Genomic DNA, 19,464 nt, shown 5'->3' with positions numbered 1-19,464 from the left:
AGAAAATCTGAGTGATTATGCATTCTGTCTCGCTAAATCAAGTTAAAGTACAGCTCTACTTTGATTGAATACATTGTGGTTGGCTTAAGAACTGTACCCAGCTATTACTGCCCTGACTATGGAAAAAGAAGTAGATGCTTCTATGTGAGAATGGTACAGGATATGTATGTGGACAGTGCGACTGCAGTGAGGGGTGTGGTTGGAATGACTGCCTGGCTCAAGATGAGAGTGTGATACATCAAGAATCTGCTGTGAGGCCTTTTCGGTTTGCAATGGTGATGGACAGGTTGACAGATGAGTTCAGATAGGAGTCTCTTTGGACTATATTTGTGGATGACATTGTGATCTGTAATTAGTGTAGTCAGCCTGTGGAGGTGAACTTGGAGAGGTAGGGGTATGCAGTGGAGAGAAGGGGAATGAGAGTCAGTAGGAATTAGATGGAGTACGTGTGCATAAATGAGAGTAAAGGTGGTGGAAGGGTGTGACTGCAAGGAGCAGAGGTGGTGAATGTAGACTGATTTAAATACAGTGGTACCTCGGTATACGTCTGCTTTGGAATAAGTCCAACTTGGTATACGTCCTGTTTGGACACACACAATTTTGCTTGGTATATGACCTTTGTTTGGAATACGACTCTCGTGCTAACCTTGTTTACCTCTCTCGAGACAAAGCCACGACTGCCCACGAGCGTTAGTGCGCCAGTTGCTTGCATTCAGTGAACAACCCGCGCTATAACTCTCTGAACTTTTCACGTGTGTGATATAGCGATACAGCTCCTGTCAGGATACAGCTCCTGTCAAAGTCCAGCTTTAAAATAAATAATCACCGCACTCGCAGCTTGGTGAGGGGGCGTGGTGGTTATGTGGTTGAAGGTTGTCAGGGCAATTAGCGATGTGGGTGTTTCTCACCAAAGTGCACTTGTGAGGGACCATCCGCATTCATGATTGTTCCTGGGGCTGCTTATCTTGATAAACAGAAGCGCGAGTCTGCTAGAAGGGGAGTAAAAAGAAAAAAGACGGGAGGGTAAGTGTGAGAGAGAGGGCTGCTTATCTTGATAAACAGAAGCGCGAGTTGGCTTGAAGGGGAGTAAAAAAGAACGGATGCGAGAGAGAGAGTGAGCGAGAGCGCGCATGGATGAAGTGGCTGAAGCAGGCAGTGCGAAGGTCAGCTGCAAGTAGGGCGACTCCCCAGCTGGGAAGCAGGCACCGTGCTTCCTGTTTCTTTTTTAATAAAAGAATGCTTCCTGCTTTTAACTTTGTTGTTTTTAAGAAGACTTTTTTCTATTGTTTTTAACCTCCACGTTTCACTTCTGATTTTATGGATTATTTATTGGAACTTTGGAGACTGCACTTTAATTTGAACACCTTGTTTTGTTAATTGTTTTAATAAAAGCACTTTGCACTTTTCACCATCCCCTTGCTTTGTTGTTACCGATGAGGTTAGCAGCAAGGCACATTACCGACGGTGTAGGATTCAAGGGCTCTCCGGCAGGAGATGGGAGCATACAGCAAACCTGCATCGTCACAACGTGATTTTGTGTTTTTTTCATGTAAATTTGAATTGATTGTTGAAAAGTATTAAAGTGGCATGCGTATCCGGGACATGGCTGTTGCATACCGTTTGCCGTGAACGATGGTATCTACGATTGTGAAAAACAAAGATGTTATTAAAAAGTAAAGTGAGGTAAAATTTTCATTTATTTCATCTAATTGCTTTTGTATTTATGTATTTTAGTATTAAGCAGTGTTTAAATTATTTTATACAACCCCATCAATGTATAATATGCCAATAGCAATAGGATTTTTTTTTTCCATGGGAACGGATTAACCATTTTCCCATTATTTCTTATGGGAAAAATTTTGTTTGGTATACGTCCTGTTTGGTATAAGTCAAAGGGTCTGGAACGGATTAAGGACGTATACCGAGGTTCCACTGTACTTGGGTTCAACAGTCAAAAGCAACAGTGTGTCAGAGGTGAAGAAGAGTGCAGGCAGGGTGGACTGGGTGGAGAAGAGTGGCAGGAGTGGTTTGTGATAGAGTTAACTGTAAGAGTTAAAGGGAATGTCTAAAACTCCAGCTATGTTGTATGGTTTGGAGACAATGGCACTGACGAAAAGATAGAAGGCAGATCTGGAAATGTTGAATGCTACAGTTTTCACTAGGAGTAATGAAGGTAGACAGGATTAGAAATGAATATATTATAGGGACATCACAGGTATAACACTGTGGTGACCAATTGAGAGGGGCTAGATTAAGGTGGTTTTGGTATGTGCAGAGGAGAGACGAGTGCTACATTGGGAAACGAATGTTGAGGTTGGAATCACCAAGCAAGAGGAAAAGAGGTAGGCCAAAGAGGAGGGTTATGAATGTGGTGAAGGAGGACATGACCGTTGGTGTGGCAGAAAATAATGTAAAAGACAGGGATAGATGGAAACAGATGATATGCTGTGGTGACCTCTAAATGGGAGCAGCCAAAAGAACAATACTTTTTCACACCACTATATATACTCATTTTTTAAATTTAGTATTTAGTTATCTTAGTGATACTCTTTTACCATACCCCAAATTACATTTGACTGGTGGGCACCACAAAACATGTTACTTGGGGAAGCAGCTGGTTGAAGATGTCTCTCGCAAGTATGAGTTGGTCTTGGGTATGTCATTGACCTTTTTAAGCCTAGACAAATGTGAGCTGTTATGGTTTTGAGCTGTGTAATGGTTTGCACACATCTAGAAACAATATATTTTTATGTAAAATTTGTTTAGGTATGTAATTGTCTTAATTCTTCCATTTGTTGATTTTATTCCTACACCACATTTTCGTACAAAGTATGTAGCTCTAAGTGCTATCAACTGTTACAAGCAAAGAAAAAATCATTTTAGAATTGGAGAATGAATAAATACAGCAAATGTACACTTGTTTATGATAAATGTACAATTATAGAGAAAGTCCTTCTGTATAGAATCAGTTTCTAAGATGAGTCCAGTGAAGTGGGAAAAAAAAAATGAACTCCAGTTTAGTTGCGGTGGAAAATCCAATTCTGTGGGGGGGTTCTAAAGGCAGTGGGGGCTGGGCATTTATCCTTATTCAACCCCTTTGTTGGCTTCCTCTTAGATTTGATGCAGTGGGTCTCATAGGTATTGAAATCAAATTGATATTGCGTGAGCCTAGAGTAATTGTAAACTGATTCAATTTCCCTGGTACTTTTTCTGTAGTCCTAGAGATTTAGCTCTTCATTTTTAGGCATATACCTCTGTTCCATTAAACTTTCAAGCTGAACTTTTTCCATTCAGTAATTACAGCAGTAAATTCATACAGTATTTGTCTTGCCATCAATGTACAATGGCAACAATTGGGATTTTCGTTTACACTAATGGGAAGCTCTAAAAATGTGAAGTAAACTGTGCAATGATATTTTTGACATCCTGCATTAAGAATGGTGACCATGTATAGTAATGGGGGGTGGTCTAGCAACAAGGTATTTCAGTACATATTGTACTGTGTGTTTAATTTGTATGTAAAAAAAATCAATTTAATAGTTTTTTTTTTTTTTCTTCATTATCCAGCACTAAGAAATGAGGCATTTTAATGCTCCTGGTTTAAACATTGATGCTATACTACTAGAAGGAAAAGATGTTTCTGTGTAAAAGCTGTATTTTATTAGTGTTTGAAATAGACATCTTCATAACAATGAATCCATTGATGGCCTTTCTGATCTTGAAGGTTGTTTTATCATATGGCTGTGTTCTTAGTTAAAAATTGTGATAAGCTTAAAGCTCAAGAGTATTGTCAACGATAAAATCACAGAGCCGTTCACAAAATAAACTTACATTGGGACCTTGGTTCATGACCGTAATTCGTTCCAAGACTCTGGTCGTAAACCGAATTGGTCGTGAACCGAAGTAATTTCCCCCATAGGATTGTATGTAGATGCAATTAATCCGTTCCAGACCGAATTAACTGTATGTAAATATATATATATTTTTTTAAGATTTTTAAGCACAAATAGTTACATATACCATAGAATGCACAGCGTAATAGTAAACTAAATATTAAAACATTGAATAACACGGAGAAAACCTTGAACAACAGAGAAAACTAACATTGCAAGAGATTGCGCTATAGCCTTACGAAGAACCGCTCGCTAAAAACACTTTTTTTTTTTTTAAGCACAGGGAAAAAATGAACAGTTCAAAAATCCGTAATTTAATAAACCACTAAGAAAAGAAACATTGCAACAAATCACGCTACAAACCGAACAATGAACATTTGAAAAATCCGTAATAGAAAAACTAACCATAAACCCCCAAGAAAACTGACCTTGCATGAGTCGAGTTCTGGCATGAAGCAAGTGAGTTGAAACTGGGTGGAGAGGAGGTTACAGTTTTAAGGGAGATTCCGGCTCCGTGAGGGAGGAATGTTCTCTCTTCAGGTGTTTTCTCTGTTGTGATTTCTTGGGTTTCTGGTGTTTTTAGCTGTTTAGCTGGTGGATCAGACTTCGCGAAATAGCGGTTTAATGTGTCTTGCCTTTTCCTATGCATTAAAATTTTTCGGAAATGTGAGACAACATTATCGTTCATCATGTTTATCACTCTGTTCGTAACCACTTTGTCAGGGCGGTTCTTCTCAAAAAAATCCTGGCAATCGTTCCATTTTTCCATGAAGGCTTTTATCGCATCACTTTTTATATCCACCCTTTCCTCTTCTTCCCCGGAGGACTACTCCTTGGTGAGCAAACTAAGCTGCTCCTGCAGGGGTTCAGCGAGAACCTCTGTTGTCTGCTCCTCCATAGTTGATTTGTTGTGGGATGTAGCCTTCGTCCTCCACTAATTTTGTGAAATTTGCATTGTTTTGCAGCTTCAGGGTTTGAACTAGCAGCCTCTCCATGCCTTACCACACTATGAATGCCACTTCTCTTGCAAAACATTTCAAACTATCCTCTACTGGCTTTAAATTCCTCACTTTCGACACTCGTAGAAGGATAGTTTTGCAGCAAATCGCCACGAATCTTCCTGGCTTTCTCACATAACATTGCCTAGCTTACACTGTCCCCTGCAAGTTGCTTCTCGTTCAGCCACACTAGCAACAGTTTTTTCCACCTCTTCCAGCAGTTGAGGCCTCTGCCTCGTTAACAGTTTAACTCCTTTTGCAACATGACTTGTTTTAATGGCCTCTTTCTGCTTTAGAATAGTCGAAATTGTAGATTTTGACTTGTACTCAGCAGCAAGATCAGTAACATGAACGCCATGCTCATGCTTTTCGATAATTTCTTTCTTTACTTCGATTTCGGTTTTCTTCAAACCTTTCATCTCACCACTCTTCACTTGCTTAGAAGCCATGGTTAACTGCAAAAGCGCACGAAATACTGTAAAGTACAAAGAGTTCACACCAAATCCACATATGTCTGTCTGAGAACAATGCACAGGTAGAGGCTGAACACGTGCTTAAATGCAGTAATCGGCGCGTATGAACTGGAAGGGAAATGAAATAGAGCATAAAGAGTTCACAGCTAAAGCATGCATGCACGTGCAAGCATGCACATCTGACTAAGAACAATGCAACACATGCAGAAATCATCGGCGCGCACAAACCGAAAGGGAAACTGGCTTGTTCGTATACAGAGTCTGTGGTCGTGAACGGAGGCAAAAGTTTGGCAAACTTTTTGGTTGTAAACTGAGTTGTACATGTACTGAGACGTTCGTGATCCGAGGTTCCACTATACAAAGAATTCAGTAGATATTAACATCTATTCTTTTCTGAAGCCTATTTGATTCTGTTAGTGCATGTTCTGTTTATGCATGTTTATTCTAAATTCACTGGATGTTCGTGAACAATATACTAAAGTGGGTGACGGTATGCATAAGCCATCCTCTAACTTGTGACATCCTGGAACTTCTCTCATGGGGGTGACAGCATGTAGTTCATCATTCTCTTTACTTTTTCTCTCTACACTCTACTTTCCCTTTTACTGCTTTGAATCCCCATGTCATGCTTAGATTTTTGATTCCTCTCCTTTGTCCATACTTGAACTGGAACTTGGACAAGCAAAGATGCCTGCCCGTTTACCAAAGAGCTGTGTATTATTGTAGGTTCTGAGAGACTTGCCAAGTCTATTAATATGTTGTTCTACTCTCGCACCTTAAGTTTAATATGCATGCAGATAGAAGTACACATGGGATCCTGTAGACAGTCTCTGGTGAAAGCATAATTGTATTCATTCCACAATATTCTACTTGGAACCCTTTCATAATCCTACATAGATAACATTTACACAATGGTAATTCATAAATGTATCACACAGTATTCTATAGGAGTCTTTGCTTAAGAACCTACAATCACAAGCACTGACAAACATGCAAGTGTCATCATGACACAATTAAAACCACAACTCTTTTGGTTATATGTCACTTACCAGCCAAACAATATACCCTGCATTTACCACAGTTGTCTTTCTTTTGAGGTGTAACCTCTAGCCTTTAACATTTTTGAGCAAGTAACTCGGCAAACTCTTCACAAAGGTGTCTTAAGTTTCAATTTATTATTTCAATCACTCTAGATTCAAGAAAAAAGTACAGAAAATGTAAAAGCAAAGTGGTATTTATTAATGAATAATAACTATTAGAACAAGCTATAATAGAAAATAAAATTGATAATCTGGATATAGTCTTTATAAAAAGCTTACAGAAAATGTCGAGGATTGGATGTTATCCTTAGATGGCTTTCGATTTAGTGATCGATGTTATTCGTAAGATGCTTTTGCTGACATTCAGATGAAATGGTCACACTTGTCTCAGTCTCCTCTTCTGACTTGCCTTTGCCCTTTCCTTCTTTGTCCCTCAGACAAGCCATATTTATTAAAATTCCACTTGGGTCTGCCAGCCAGCCAGCCAGCCAAAGTTGTGTAATATCCCATGTCACAAAGTTTCTGATCTTTTTACACATCTGTTTTGTAGTGAAAAAATAATCAACACGGCCTGGGGCAAACAGTTGAAAGCAGATGTTTTATAGTGATTAGGTTACTGGTACAATTCAGAAAGAGAAGATGCTTTGATAAGTGTCCCGGGAAGTGTACTGAAAATTCAGTTCATATTGGTCTTGTCTGAGCAACATATAATAAATGTTAGCATCTATTAAAAAAATAAATAAAATAAAGATCTGCCACTCCAGGTCACGCTGGCTCATTATTTTCACTTCATCCATTAGCTTACCATAGGGAAAGTACTGTGGCAATCTCTCATCCTTCAAGTGTATGGGATTTGTACTGACACAAAGCATTTTTTTGCACAAGCACATTTGGTCCAATTGACTTGCTATGACGTGGGCGCTCAGACTATACATGTAGAATGCAAACCCATTTAGGAAATCTGATGACGATGTCAGAAAATTAGGTTGTGAGACTGCTCACGCTACAACAGAGCTGACTGAAATTTCAGAAATTGATAGAACTTCTTCTGATCATGCAACAGTCCTTTTGTGAGAGGGAATTGAGCATCACAACCAGTCACTGCATGTGAAATTAAAGTGAATAAAACTGAAATTTGGGTTGACTCATAAAATCAATTGGTGTTGTCTTGGGGGCGCGGGGTTAAACTTTAATGAAGGCAGTCACAGATCCCAGAAGAGAATGCAGAACATTTCTTTATTTGCTCCATGCATGCACTGATTTCTCAATCCATGGAGGGAGCAATCGATTAAACAATTATGCTTTTATACTTTTTTCTGGTTTATGTTTAGTGGGGTGTTTTTTGGATTGTTGCATTGATCTTGGCACAGCTTTGTGTTTGGGCTTTCCCCATCAGTTTATTCTCGGTTGTCGGAGGGGTGTTCATTATAAATTTACCTCATTCTAACCTTGGAAATATGCTGGTATCTTCTTTAAGAGGAGGCACAAACCACTTTTGCTTTCACCTTTAAGGTGCATTTAGTTAACCCTTGAGTTACATCCAGTCCTTTTTCCTTTAACAATTCATTTTATTGTAGATGTGTGTGTGTGTGTGTGTGTGTGTGTGTATGTATATATTATATATAGATAGATATATCTATATTGTGTGTAATAAATTGTGAAAGATTATTATACTTGAACTAAAAATTCCAAAGTGACTACAAATTCGGCTTAAAAGCTTGCAAAAATCCCATAGCATATGCTTGGTTGAACTCCTATTTGTTTTTGGTTATTTTTAGCATGGATGAAAATTCTTTCATAAACAATATAAAAATGCTTGTGTAGATAGCTAATTTTAAAATACAATTTTTAAAAAATGTAGTGTGGATGTAGTTTGTTGATTCCTATTGATGGTGCTGTGAACATAACTGGTTGAACCACTGTGTCTGGAACAGCTACTTATTCTTTTGGAAACCAAGCATACAGTATGTCTTATCTCATTTAATTTAATATTTGTGTTTTTCACTGTTCACTTTTAATGTATACTGTATTATTGTGAAAAATACTTTGCTTATCACAATGACCCTAAGCTTTAGGATATTGATGGGGGAGCATATTCTCCAAGCTTTAGGATATTGATGTTGGAGCATATTCTCCAAACTGCAGTGTTTGTTTGTAACAACTTCACCTGATGGGCAGGTTAGCAATGCACACATGTTAATTTATTCAGTATGAGAGAATTTATTTAATATTTAATTCCGTAACAAACACAGCCTAAAGTGCAATAAAATATTCCAGTTGGACTCACGCTAGTTTCTTTCTCAGATATATGCAGAAGAAACACCTTCTTAATAGGTTATTTTTTGGTCTATCTCTGTTAGGAATATCCATCCTATGAATGCTGAGCTATGCCTTCTAGGTTGCTTTAAAAAAGCACTCAGTAAGTATTTATGTTAAGAGTGTATTTGAATGGATTTCATATCAGGATTTTTGATGAATAAAAATAATCTCCTCAACCATACTAAGAGCTAAAACAAAGACAAGCTGTAAAATCAAGTTAAGCATTTTCTGTAATGTCAGTTCTGAATTTTTATCCTGCGAGTTCAACAAAGTTCATGTAATTTCTCCTGTGGGCATACTTTCACACACGGTTCATTTGCAAATTATGAAAACGTCCGTAATTTGTGTTCACCTATCATATACTAGCGATGGAGAAATACCATAGATGAACACCTTCAGCGTGGAATGCATTTATTTTCTTCCTGTAAGCATTGGGGTAATCAGTGTGTCCTGACAGCATTTCAGTGATGTACATGAATGCATGCTCACGCCATAGCAGTTTAGTAGTATATTTTTGTAAAGCATTTCTAGTGTAATAATACAGTAAATCCTGTAAATCGTTGACATTTTTCCTGTTCTACAGGGCTGGTCCAATATATTTTTAACATCTTATGTAGGTTATTTCTGGGTTCAGCTGATCCCACTGCTGGTTTGATTAAAAACTGGAGAAAACTGATCTGAAATACCCCCGATGTTTCCCCATGCCCCCAAGTCAAGTACGAAAAATCACAGTAGAATGTCTTTTTAAATACTAAAATGCTAAATTACCTGTGGTTAATGTGGTTGACACAATGGGCTTTAATGTGTGAATAACAAATCAAGTTATTCTTAACTGCTAATGAAAATAGTCTGGTTTGTTTTTTTTTGTTTCTTATGACTGTTTCTGAACTGTGGTAATTAGTCCTCTTTAATGAACACTTAATCTTGCGGGGCACACCTGCTGTATTTCTGAACCATTCTCAAATAAGAGCCCAATGAAAGTTAATGAATGTAAGGAAAAATATTTATATTAGAATAAATCTATCCTCTTCTACATATAAGCTTTCAGGCCTTTCTTTTATAGGAGCTGATACCTTCCATAATGGTGTTCAAATACAGTGTGGGTTTTTCTTTAATGGGTTTGCCTTAGCAGTCTTTAAATTGTAGATTCTTTGGTTTCATCCTATATACTAGAAATTTGCATTAGAACAATGTGTGTTGTGAATTATCCTGATATGGAATTATGCAATGGTGGGCTTCGTAATTCGTACCATTTTGTTCAAGTTTGCTCTTACCTTGCATCTATTACTGTTGCTCCCTTCAACCCTGCGGCATTGATCTTTTAAGCAACAACATGCTAATTCTTATTGTGGGCTTGAGTGGAGGAGGCATTAAAGATTGACGTGCAGTTTCATATTTATAAATATCAACAATTATGATAGACGATATGTCACCCTGAAGAAAGGTGCCTGCCAAATAAACAACACGTTTAAAGAAAACGGGCCCAGTAAATTGACTTGTAGACATTTAAGCACACATAACAAGCTAATATCTTTTGTATTATTATGCGTTATTTAAGAGAAAAAAAAAACAAATCAAAAAATGGATCACATGGAGTGACCACTGTCTTATTTTGGTGCAATTAATGCTATATTCTAATTTTTTAATCTTTTAAAGATGTACAGTATATAATTTAGTTTAATTGTGAATAAAAGTGTGTGATGTTCAAAAGTTGCTTACAGTATAATAAAACTTAATGTACAAAGATATTTCTGTGAGTGAATGATGTCATTTGTTTCTAATCATGTTGACTATTTCTTTGCTGTATATTTAAACAATGCTTGTTCACTCAGAAATAAAAGTACAATATTGTGCTGCCATGGTTAAAAACAAAACAGACCTCCAGTGTCAACTTGTTTAAAACTGTTTAAAAATCAAGAAAGAGCAACTTCAGGCAACTATGCAGGTATAGAGTGGATATGGTGATTTTTTTTTTTTTTCCTCAATTATTAAAATTGCTTTCAATTAACAGTATTTTGTGTGATTATGGTAATTTGAACAGCTACCAACTGATTTTAATTGTTGTAAAGCATCTGTGCATTTATTAGCTGAACATGTGGTTTTTTTTTGGTACCTTAATTCTTAAAATGAATAATGAAAAAGAATAATCTTGTCTATATCAGCTGTAAAGCAGCCAAGTGCTATGAACCTTTAAAATTTCTTACTGTGTTAGGCATTGTCAAAACTGTTTGTGTGTATATGGTGTTAAATTTTTTTTTTTTTACAATCAACATCAATTTGCTTTACAAATATGCAGAGTATTGGGCTAAGTATCAGTATTGGGTAATTTTCTAAATGTCACCTACCAAAGAAAATGGGTTTCAGCAGGCTTTTTATCATTCTTATTCTTCCTTAATCAATTTCAAAAAGCCTCCTTATTGCATGAGTTATTTTTTTTGACCAGTGTTGTTTGTGCCAAAATGAATACACATTTTACAAGCTAATAGATTGCACAGCAAATATATCTTTGTGTTTTCTTCCTCTGTGCAAAAGAAAATTGTACTTTTAATTTAACTTTTTTTTTTCCTTATTCAAGAATGCAAATTGTGTTATCTGAGAAACTCTCAAACATTTACGTTTTTAAAATAAAATCAAGACAGCAGTGTGTTTTAATTTCTTGTACAAGTGATTAATGTAAAATACACAATTGCAGGTTGTCATAAATTTGGATTAATTATGTCTAAACAGTATGGAAAGAATGCTCAGTGAATTGCCTCTAGTATGCATGAGGCAACATACACAAATGCTTTAAGTACCAACTTAAATTTATGCACCAAATATGTTCCTCAAAGGCTGTTGGTTTATTGCTGTATTTTATACCTGAGTAAGCAGAAGAGAAGCGTATCACAGCAGTATACAGAATCTCTTGCGAATGGAGAGTGTGTGTGTGTAGTTTGTATCAGAGTTCAGATTAGCAAGACAACTGCAGGATGTAAATTTTAAGTGGCAAAATTGAGATGTCGGTTGGCTTGTCATAAATCAGGAAGGTGACCCCAGAACTGCAAGTATTCCATGCTATAATGATTGCCTTAAGCTATGAAAAGCAGTAGTTAAACAATTGTTTTTATGTTCTGCTTTCAATTGGTAATCCCTAGCTCTAAACCTAAAATCTAGTTTTACATTGGTTAAAAATTTGTCAATCTGAGCTTTTGGCAGCAAGTTTTGAATCATACTGGCAACATACACACTCCTCAACTTAAAGTGCAAAAGACTTTTTGGAGGGTTATCTCATTCTAATGACATTTCTTTGGCATTTGTTTTGGGGGGGTTGTTGAGTTTCCTTACATTTTATACCAACATCTGCGTGCATGTTGTGGTTCACAAAGTAACCTACTAATTTGGAAAGGATTTTTGCATTACAGTATATGTTTATCTTGTCACCTGCAGGGGGCACGCCAGCTCCTCAAACCCAACAAAGACCGATGCAGACACAAGTTCTACCACAGTACAGGCTTTTATTTAGCTATGGGTAAAGCTTCCTTGTTGTTTCCCTCCCTGGGAACAGCACAATAAACTCGGTTATAAAGCTTACAGCCTGCCCTTTTTTTTTTTTCTTCCCCCTTTTTCTTTTTCCATATCTCGCTCTGTCCATCTGTTATAGAGGCATCCCAGTCAGGAAAGGGCCCTGGCCATCCATCACAATTTTTATACAGTCTTTTCTGTGAAATGTGTAGAAAATACTGTATTTGTTCTTTTACGATATAGTTGCATCAACGCCTAGAGAAAAAAAATTGGTTTAGAAGTGGATATTTTTGGCCACATTTGGTCAACTGCAAGTTCAGTTAAATATGCTTTTCTGCTCCATCACCATCCCTCCCCACCATTAGTCTAGGAGATTTTTATTCACAACCTAACTCCTCAGTCATTACAGTAAATCTAGGGTTACAAATGGTAAATTTTACATTTTCTTTTGAGTAATGATTATTCCATGAGTTTTGACAGTACAATAGTGTCTACAATTGAAAATGATTTGAATTATTCCTTCCTCCTTACACATTAAAATGTAATTATCAAACATACATTTCATTATTTTCTATGTGAATTTTGAGAAGTAACAGACAACTCGAGTTTTAAATGTGCTCATTGAATTATTGTAAATAATTCTACAAAGATGCAAGGTGTTCAAAAACCAATTTGATAATAGCAAGTCATCTTAAAGCACGTCCGGTTTCCTCCCACAGTCCAAAGACATGCAGGCTAGGTGGATTGCTGATTCTAAATTGGCCCTAGTGTGTGTGTACTACGGTGGGCTGCGCCCTGTGTTGGCTGGGATTGGCTCCAGCAGACCCCTGTGACCCTTTAGTTAGGATGCAGTGAGTTGGATGATGGATGGATGGATGGATGGATAACTTACATTTTTCATTATTATGCCTACTACAGCTTAAATTCCCTTTACTATTGATATAACAAAATATGTGTTGCTAGCTAAGCTAAATAGACCATTATATAGGATGGTTCAAAGAGACACTTCCTTAGGGTCAGACATTCTTGTAAACAACTTTGTCTCCCCAAGTGCTGCCAGTCTTCATTTTAGTTACTTTACACTCCATCAAAAGTAGCAGTTGAGAGGAGCACATTCAGCTCCAATGACCGGCTACCATTTGAAATAGGATCCCAGCCGTTGTTCTTACTCCATATAGTCAGGCTGCATCCAGTAACTGAAGATGCAGTAAAAACTATAAGAACAGGATACTCTACTGGTTTAAAATGGAATATTATCAATTCCACAAATACTGTATGTTATGACCATTGTGAAAGAACTTCTTGTGTAGCAGTTTCCAAATCTTTAGCTGAATTTTCTTTTGTAGCCCACCTGTTGTCATTTTCCATTACAAGTATATGGGATCTATTGCAACTCCTTACAAACAGTGCATGAACATTTTATCCAATCACTGTTACTATAAACTATTTAAAGATGGGTCATGTTTCTCTGGCTTCTGTACAGCAGCCACTGCCTTGTTTGTGCAAAAGATTAAAACATTTGCTGACTACAAAAATGAAATTTTGAATATCTTGACAGTGAACAGATAATGGTTGAAATAATGATATAAAATCTTTTCCAGAAACCGTTTTTATTGGCTGGTTTGGTGTTTTTAAGAAACATGGTTCTATCAGTATCTATCAAATGTTTGTCTCTACTCAACACTGTAATACAAAAATCAGTTTCAAGAACTTTGTATATGAACAATGTTCTTAAAAAAAAATAAATAAATATAAAACCAGTGTCTTTTTTTTCTTTTTAATATGTGAACACTTTTAAAAACATTTAAAATTCAAAATCTAGTGGATATGTGTTTTTTTTTTTTTGCAACATTGAGATCTTTAATGGATTCTGCTTGTTAATTTTGACATTTATCATCGTCTTTACCAGGTGTTCCGCAGTGGAGAAGGAATGGGTATCCGTTTGGACAGTGCCTCTGCCTTTCAGGGAGCCATTATCTCCCCTCACTATGATTCATTACTGGTTAAAGTGATTGCACATGGCAAGGACCACCAGACTGCTGCTACCAAAATGAACCGTGCATTGGCAGAGTTTCGTATCCGTGGGGTCAAGGTAAGTTTTTATTGTGGATTATTGTTCGTATACTGATAAGTTATAGTAAATTTATTGGTAAAAACTTAACAGTGTTGTGCCGTGAGAATGAAATACTATTGAATTTTTGAAAATGTAAATTTTTTTTTAGTACAATTGTTGGTTATGGTTGGAGATTAAACTCTCCACAGCATAAAATGTTTGTTTTGTAGTACATTAATGACTGGGATTTATGTATATGGATTATTGTTTTGATCTGATTATTAATCAGCTATTTTGAACTCTAGTTAGACATAGTTGTTGTTTTAGGATATCCTATTTTTTAACAAGAGCATGCTGTTATTGGCAGAAACAGTTTTTGTTGTCTAAATGTAAATAGAGATATTAAGTTAATTCTCTCCACTTTCCCAGTAGTAATTTCAGTTAAAACCTCACTAAGTGAGTAGTAGCTTACTGGCAGTGGTTGACAATAAACAAGACTGTACACATGCTACCTTCCATTTGGTGTTACTTTTTTTTTTTTTTTAATAGAAAGACTAAATCTTGAATAGGCAGAAAGTGTGTTTAGATGTGGACTTGTTGGGATGAGGAGGTGATAAACTGGAATGTTACTGGAAGAGATCTAAAATAATAAAAAAAAACGCTTCAAAAGCTTTGGAAAATTAAGTGTTTTTAATGTAGTTGTATCAAATTTGAGTCTCATGTTATATTTAATATGGATTGAAGTGTTGTAGTCTGCGGCAAAGGCATACACTGATGCAGGTTTTTGTCATTTATAGATTTGGACCTCAGAGCATAGATTTTTCTGTCAATTGGAACAATGTATGAAAAAGCTATTATCTAGAATAGCTACTCCCCAAAGCCCAACCCCCCCCCTTCAATCTATAGTGTTAAGTGGAAGAAATTGTGCAGTTGGTGCAATCGGATTAAGAATTAGTTTTGTAAAGTTTCTCTTACTTTATAAAGGTTTAAATAAGCATGTTAGGATTTATTTCAAATAAGTAACTTCTAAATCTATGTTTGCAGTTGGCTTCCTTAAGTTTGAAACAAATACACCTTTGCCTGTTAACTCTAAGGCAGGGGTGGGCAAAGTCATTCCTGGAGGGCCACAGTGGCCACGGGTTTTTGTTCCAACCCAGTTGCTTAATTAGAAAACAATCCTTGTCAATAATTACATTTCATGGCTTGTTGGTGCTTTAACTCTATGTCAAGTCATTCTCATATCCTAGATTTTTTTTTTTCCATTCTAAGTATATCATCCAAATACTTTGAAGTGTAAAACGGATGGATAATTCTCAATCCTTCACTATTTTCTCTTCTCTTTCCTTCCAAGTATTTAATTAAACCAAATAGTGCACGATAAATACACACAGGTGTAAAGGGTAACAAACAAAATGGATTACTGCTGGTTTCTTTTGTCATTTGAATCTTATTGTTAATAAGGAGCAATTAAAAACCGAGAATACAGCTGTTTAAGACTTAAATAAGCAATAAGCAATCTTAATGGGGGATATAACTAAAATGAAGCAGGAGTGTTTCTAGAGCAATAAGTGCTTCTTAAGCAAGTGGGTTGGAACAAAAACCTGCAGCCACTGCGGCCCTTCAGGAATGACTGTGCCCACCCCTGCTCTAAGGAATGGTCAGTCCAATGTCTTACAAAACTAGGGCAAGGTAATTGGGGAAAAATCCTGTCCGGAAAAGGCTGTAGTACAATTTTAAGGCACTGACCTCCCCAAAACATTGAATCCGTATTCTCTAGTTGTCCAAGAACAGCAGAAAAACTGAAAAGTAACAGTTGCACAATGAAATGAAATTTCTTTGTAATTTGAAAGATTCCAACAAGATGTTAATAGATGGTCTTCTCCATCTTGCATTAATCCACTGACATCCATTGGAAAGGGGGTGTCATTGTTAAATAAAATCTTCCAGAGTCTATCCAGCAGTTGGAATAAGTTCTTTTGTAATTGCAGCTTTTTAAGTAACCCAAAACTATATAGATATAATTTAATAAGGCGATATCCCTCCCTTAGTGATACTGTTCCATAATTTTCAATGTATAATTTAAATAACTAAATGTCTCACACAGTAGACATTTTAAATTAAAGTTGCAAGATTTTTAACTTCATTTTGAAATGTAAATGTTTGCCCATATGTATGTTTTATTACTATAATTACCATGTTTAAAAATATTACTACAGTCGTACGAAAAAATTTGGGAACCCTACTCCGCCTATATAATTTACTCTGCTTTCAACAAAAAAAGATAACAGTGGTATGTCTTTCATATTTCCTAGGAACATCTGAGTACGGAGTGTTTTCCGAACAAAGATTTTTAGTGAAGCAGTATTTAGTTGTATGAAATTAAATCACATGTGAAAAACAGGCTGTGCAAAAATGTGGGTATGTAATTTTGCTGATCTGAATGCATGTAACTGCTCAATACTGATTACTTGCAACACCACATTGGTTGGATTAGCTTGTTAAGCCTTGAACTTCATAGACAGGTGTGTCTAATCATGAGAAAAGGTATTTAAGGTGGTCAATTGCAAGTTGTGCTTCCCTTTTGACTCTCCTCTGAAGAGTGACAGCATGGGATCCTCAAAGCAACTCTTAAAAGGTCTGAAAACAAAAATTGTTCAGTATCATGGTTTTGGGGAAGGCTACAAAAAGCTCAGAAGTTTAAACTGTCAGTTTCAACTGTAAGGAATGTAATCAGGAAATGGAAAGCCACAGGCACAGTTGCTGTTAAACTCTGTTCTTGCAGGCCAAAAAAAGTAAAGGAGCAGCATATGCCCAGGATTGTGAGAATGATTACAGATAACCCAAAGACCTTCAAGAACATCTTGCTGCAGATAGTGTATCTGTACATAGTCCTACAATTCAGCGCAGTTTGCACAAAACATCTGTATGGTAGGGTGATGAGAAAGAAGCCCTTTCTGCACTCGTGCCACAGAGTCACTTCTTGTATGCAAATCCTCATTTAGACAAGCCAGTTTCATTTTGGAACAAAGTGGTTTGGACTGATGAGACAAAAATTGAGTTATTTGGTCATAACAAAAAGCACTTTGCATGGCGAAAGAAGAACACCGCATTCCAAGAAACACCTGCTACCTACTGTCAAATTTGGTGGAGGTTCAATCATGCTGTGTGGCTAGTTCAGGGACTCGGGCCCTTGTTTAAGTCGAGGGTCGGATGAATTCAACCCAATATCAATAAATTCTTCAGGATAATGTTCAAGCATTAGTCACAAAGTTGAAGTTACTCAGGGGTTGGATATTCCAGCAAGACAATGACCCAAAACACAGTTCGAAATCTACAAAGGCATGCATGCAGAGGGAGAAGTACAATGTTCTGGAATGGCTGTCAGTCCCCTGACTTGAATATCGTCTCAAATCTATGGAATGATTTGAAGCAGGCTGTCCATGCTCGGCAGCCATCAGATTTAACTGAACTGGAGAGATTTTGTATGGAAGAATGGTCAAAAAATCCTCCATCCAGAATCCAGATACTCATCAAAGGCTATAGGAGGCATCTAAAGGCTGTTATATTTGCAAAAGGAGGCTCAACTAAGTATTGATGTAATATTTCTGTTGGGGTGCCCAAATTTATGCACCTGTCTAATTTTATGATGCATATTGCATGTTTCTGTTAATCAAATTAAACTTAATGTCACTGCTGAAATATTACTGTTTCCATAAGGCATGTCATGTATTGAAAGGAAGTTGCTACTTTGAAAGCACAGCCAATGATAAACCAAAATCCAAAGAATTGAGAGGTTCCCAAACTTTTTTTCATATGACTGTGTATACTTTGGAAAAATGTTAAAGTATAATAAAAACCTAACTCTATACTAGTATGTTTTATCAGTTTGTAATATATTTAGTTCTGAGATAAGCGGGTATGGTGCAGCGACACTGAAATACCTACATAACTGTTGTGGATCACCGGGGCGCATATAGCCACCCTACCTTGACACAGACGGGAAGAGATAGCACAGCACACATTTTTATTTTTTTGGGGAAGTGCTTTTCCCTCGCTTCTCAAAACAATTCAGTCCAAAGCACCCAGCCCAAAACACAACTCTTCTCTCTCTTTCTTCATTTTTCTTGCCTCTACTCCTCTAGCAAGTTTTGTCCTCTTCACTCTACTCTTGCTCCTGAATGGAGTGAGGAGACTCCTTTTAAGATGGTCCTGGGAGTGTTCCAGATGACTTATTAATCAGACCTGGAATCACACTCGGGTGTGGTTAAAGCTCAAAATAGGACTCTGTAGCTTACCTTGGCGAGCTGTTCCAACTCCCAGCATACCCTGCAGGAATCCATGGTGCCACAGCCACCCAGGAGGGCTGCCCTCTAACGTCCTTATACAACCTAGAATTACAAAAACTACTACTTTGAAATTTTTATTTAAAACTTAATTTGAAAATCATCTAGTAATGGTTAACCAAAACCTTGGCATATGCAGTGTTTTTCCATGTACTGTTTGCAGCCTGAGGGTCTATTTATGTCCTGGATATTTATTGAAGGTCTTGGAAAAATGCTGCCATGCATATTAACTATGTTTTGATATATTAATGTGCCATTTTAAAAGTAGTTCTGCCCTTTGCATGCTGTTGACCAAGAATTACCTAATGTATATGCAAATAAGATGTGGTGCATTTATGTGAATGATATTGTACACAGCTACAGTATATGACTCTATATAAAACATTTTACTCCATAGTTTCACCTAGCTCTTGGTATCTGACAAAATTATTAATTATTGTAGCTTAGCTGCTAGTAGATACTTATTACTTACTTACTGTCTTTTCTTCTTGTACAAGAAATGTCATTTGAAGGCACATAATTCACATACAATGTTAGACATTCAGAGTTCAATAAATGTTGCATTTTGATTAACTGAAGCAAGTAAGAATTTCACTTTACTTTGTGCATGTTGACAACAGTGACCTTTTAAACCTTGACCATAACATTATAAACCTTACATTCTGTAGGTTGAGAGATGGTATTGACCACTAATTACTATTATGTAATAGTAGTTATTCATATGTAACATGTACTTTGTTTGTATTACAGAATGTATTTGGAGGAAAAAGTATGAAAGTGGCATGTTTAGTTTGTGCCTACAGAGTTTGAAAATGTATTCATTAGTGAGGCTTACAGAGAATAC

The 19,464-nt window shown here is 36.7% G+C and overlaps 1 protein-coding gene across 4 annotated transcripts in view; it reads left to right on the top strand.

The window, feature by feature from the left end:
• Positions 1–19,464, top strand: part of pcxa (pyruvate carboxylase a) — a 596,757-nt gene that overhangs the window by 168,465 nt on the left and 408,828 nt on the right. For all 4 annotated transcript variants that reach the window (XM_039769066.1, XM_039769065.1, XM_039769063.1 and 1 more), the window contains exon 9: positions 14,134–14,316. In XM_039769066.1, the coding sequence (XP_039625000.1) occupies positions 14,134–14,316 (183 nt within the window). The remainder of the gene's footprint in view (positions 1–14,133; positions 14,317–19,464) is intronic.

Source organism: Polypterus senegalus, chromosome 11 (assembly GCF_016835505.1).
Source record: "Polypterus senegalus isolate Bchr_013 chromosome 11, ASM1683550v1, whole genome shotgun sequence".
NCBI lineage: Eukaryota > Metazoa > Chordata > Cladistia > Polypteriformes > Polypteridae > Polypterus > Polypterus senegalus.
Note: the sequence above shows the minus strand (reverse complement) of the source record. Positions and strands in the feature narration are given on the sequence as shown.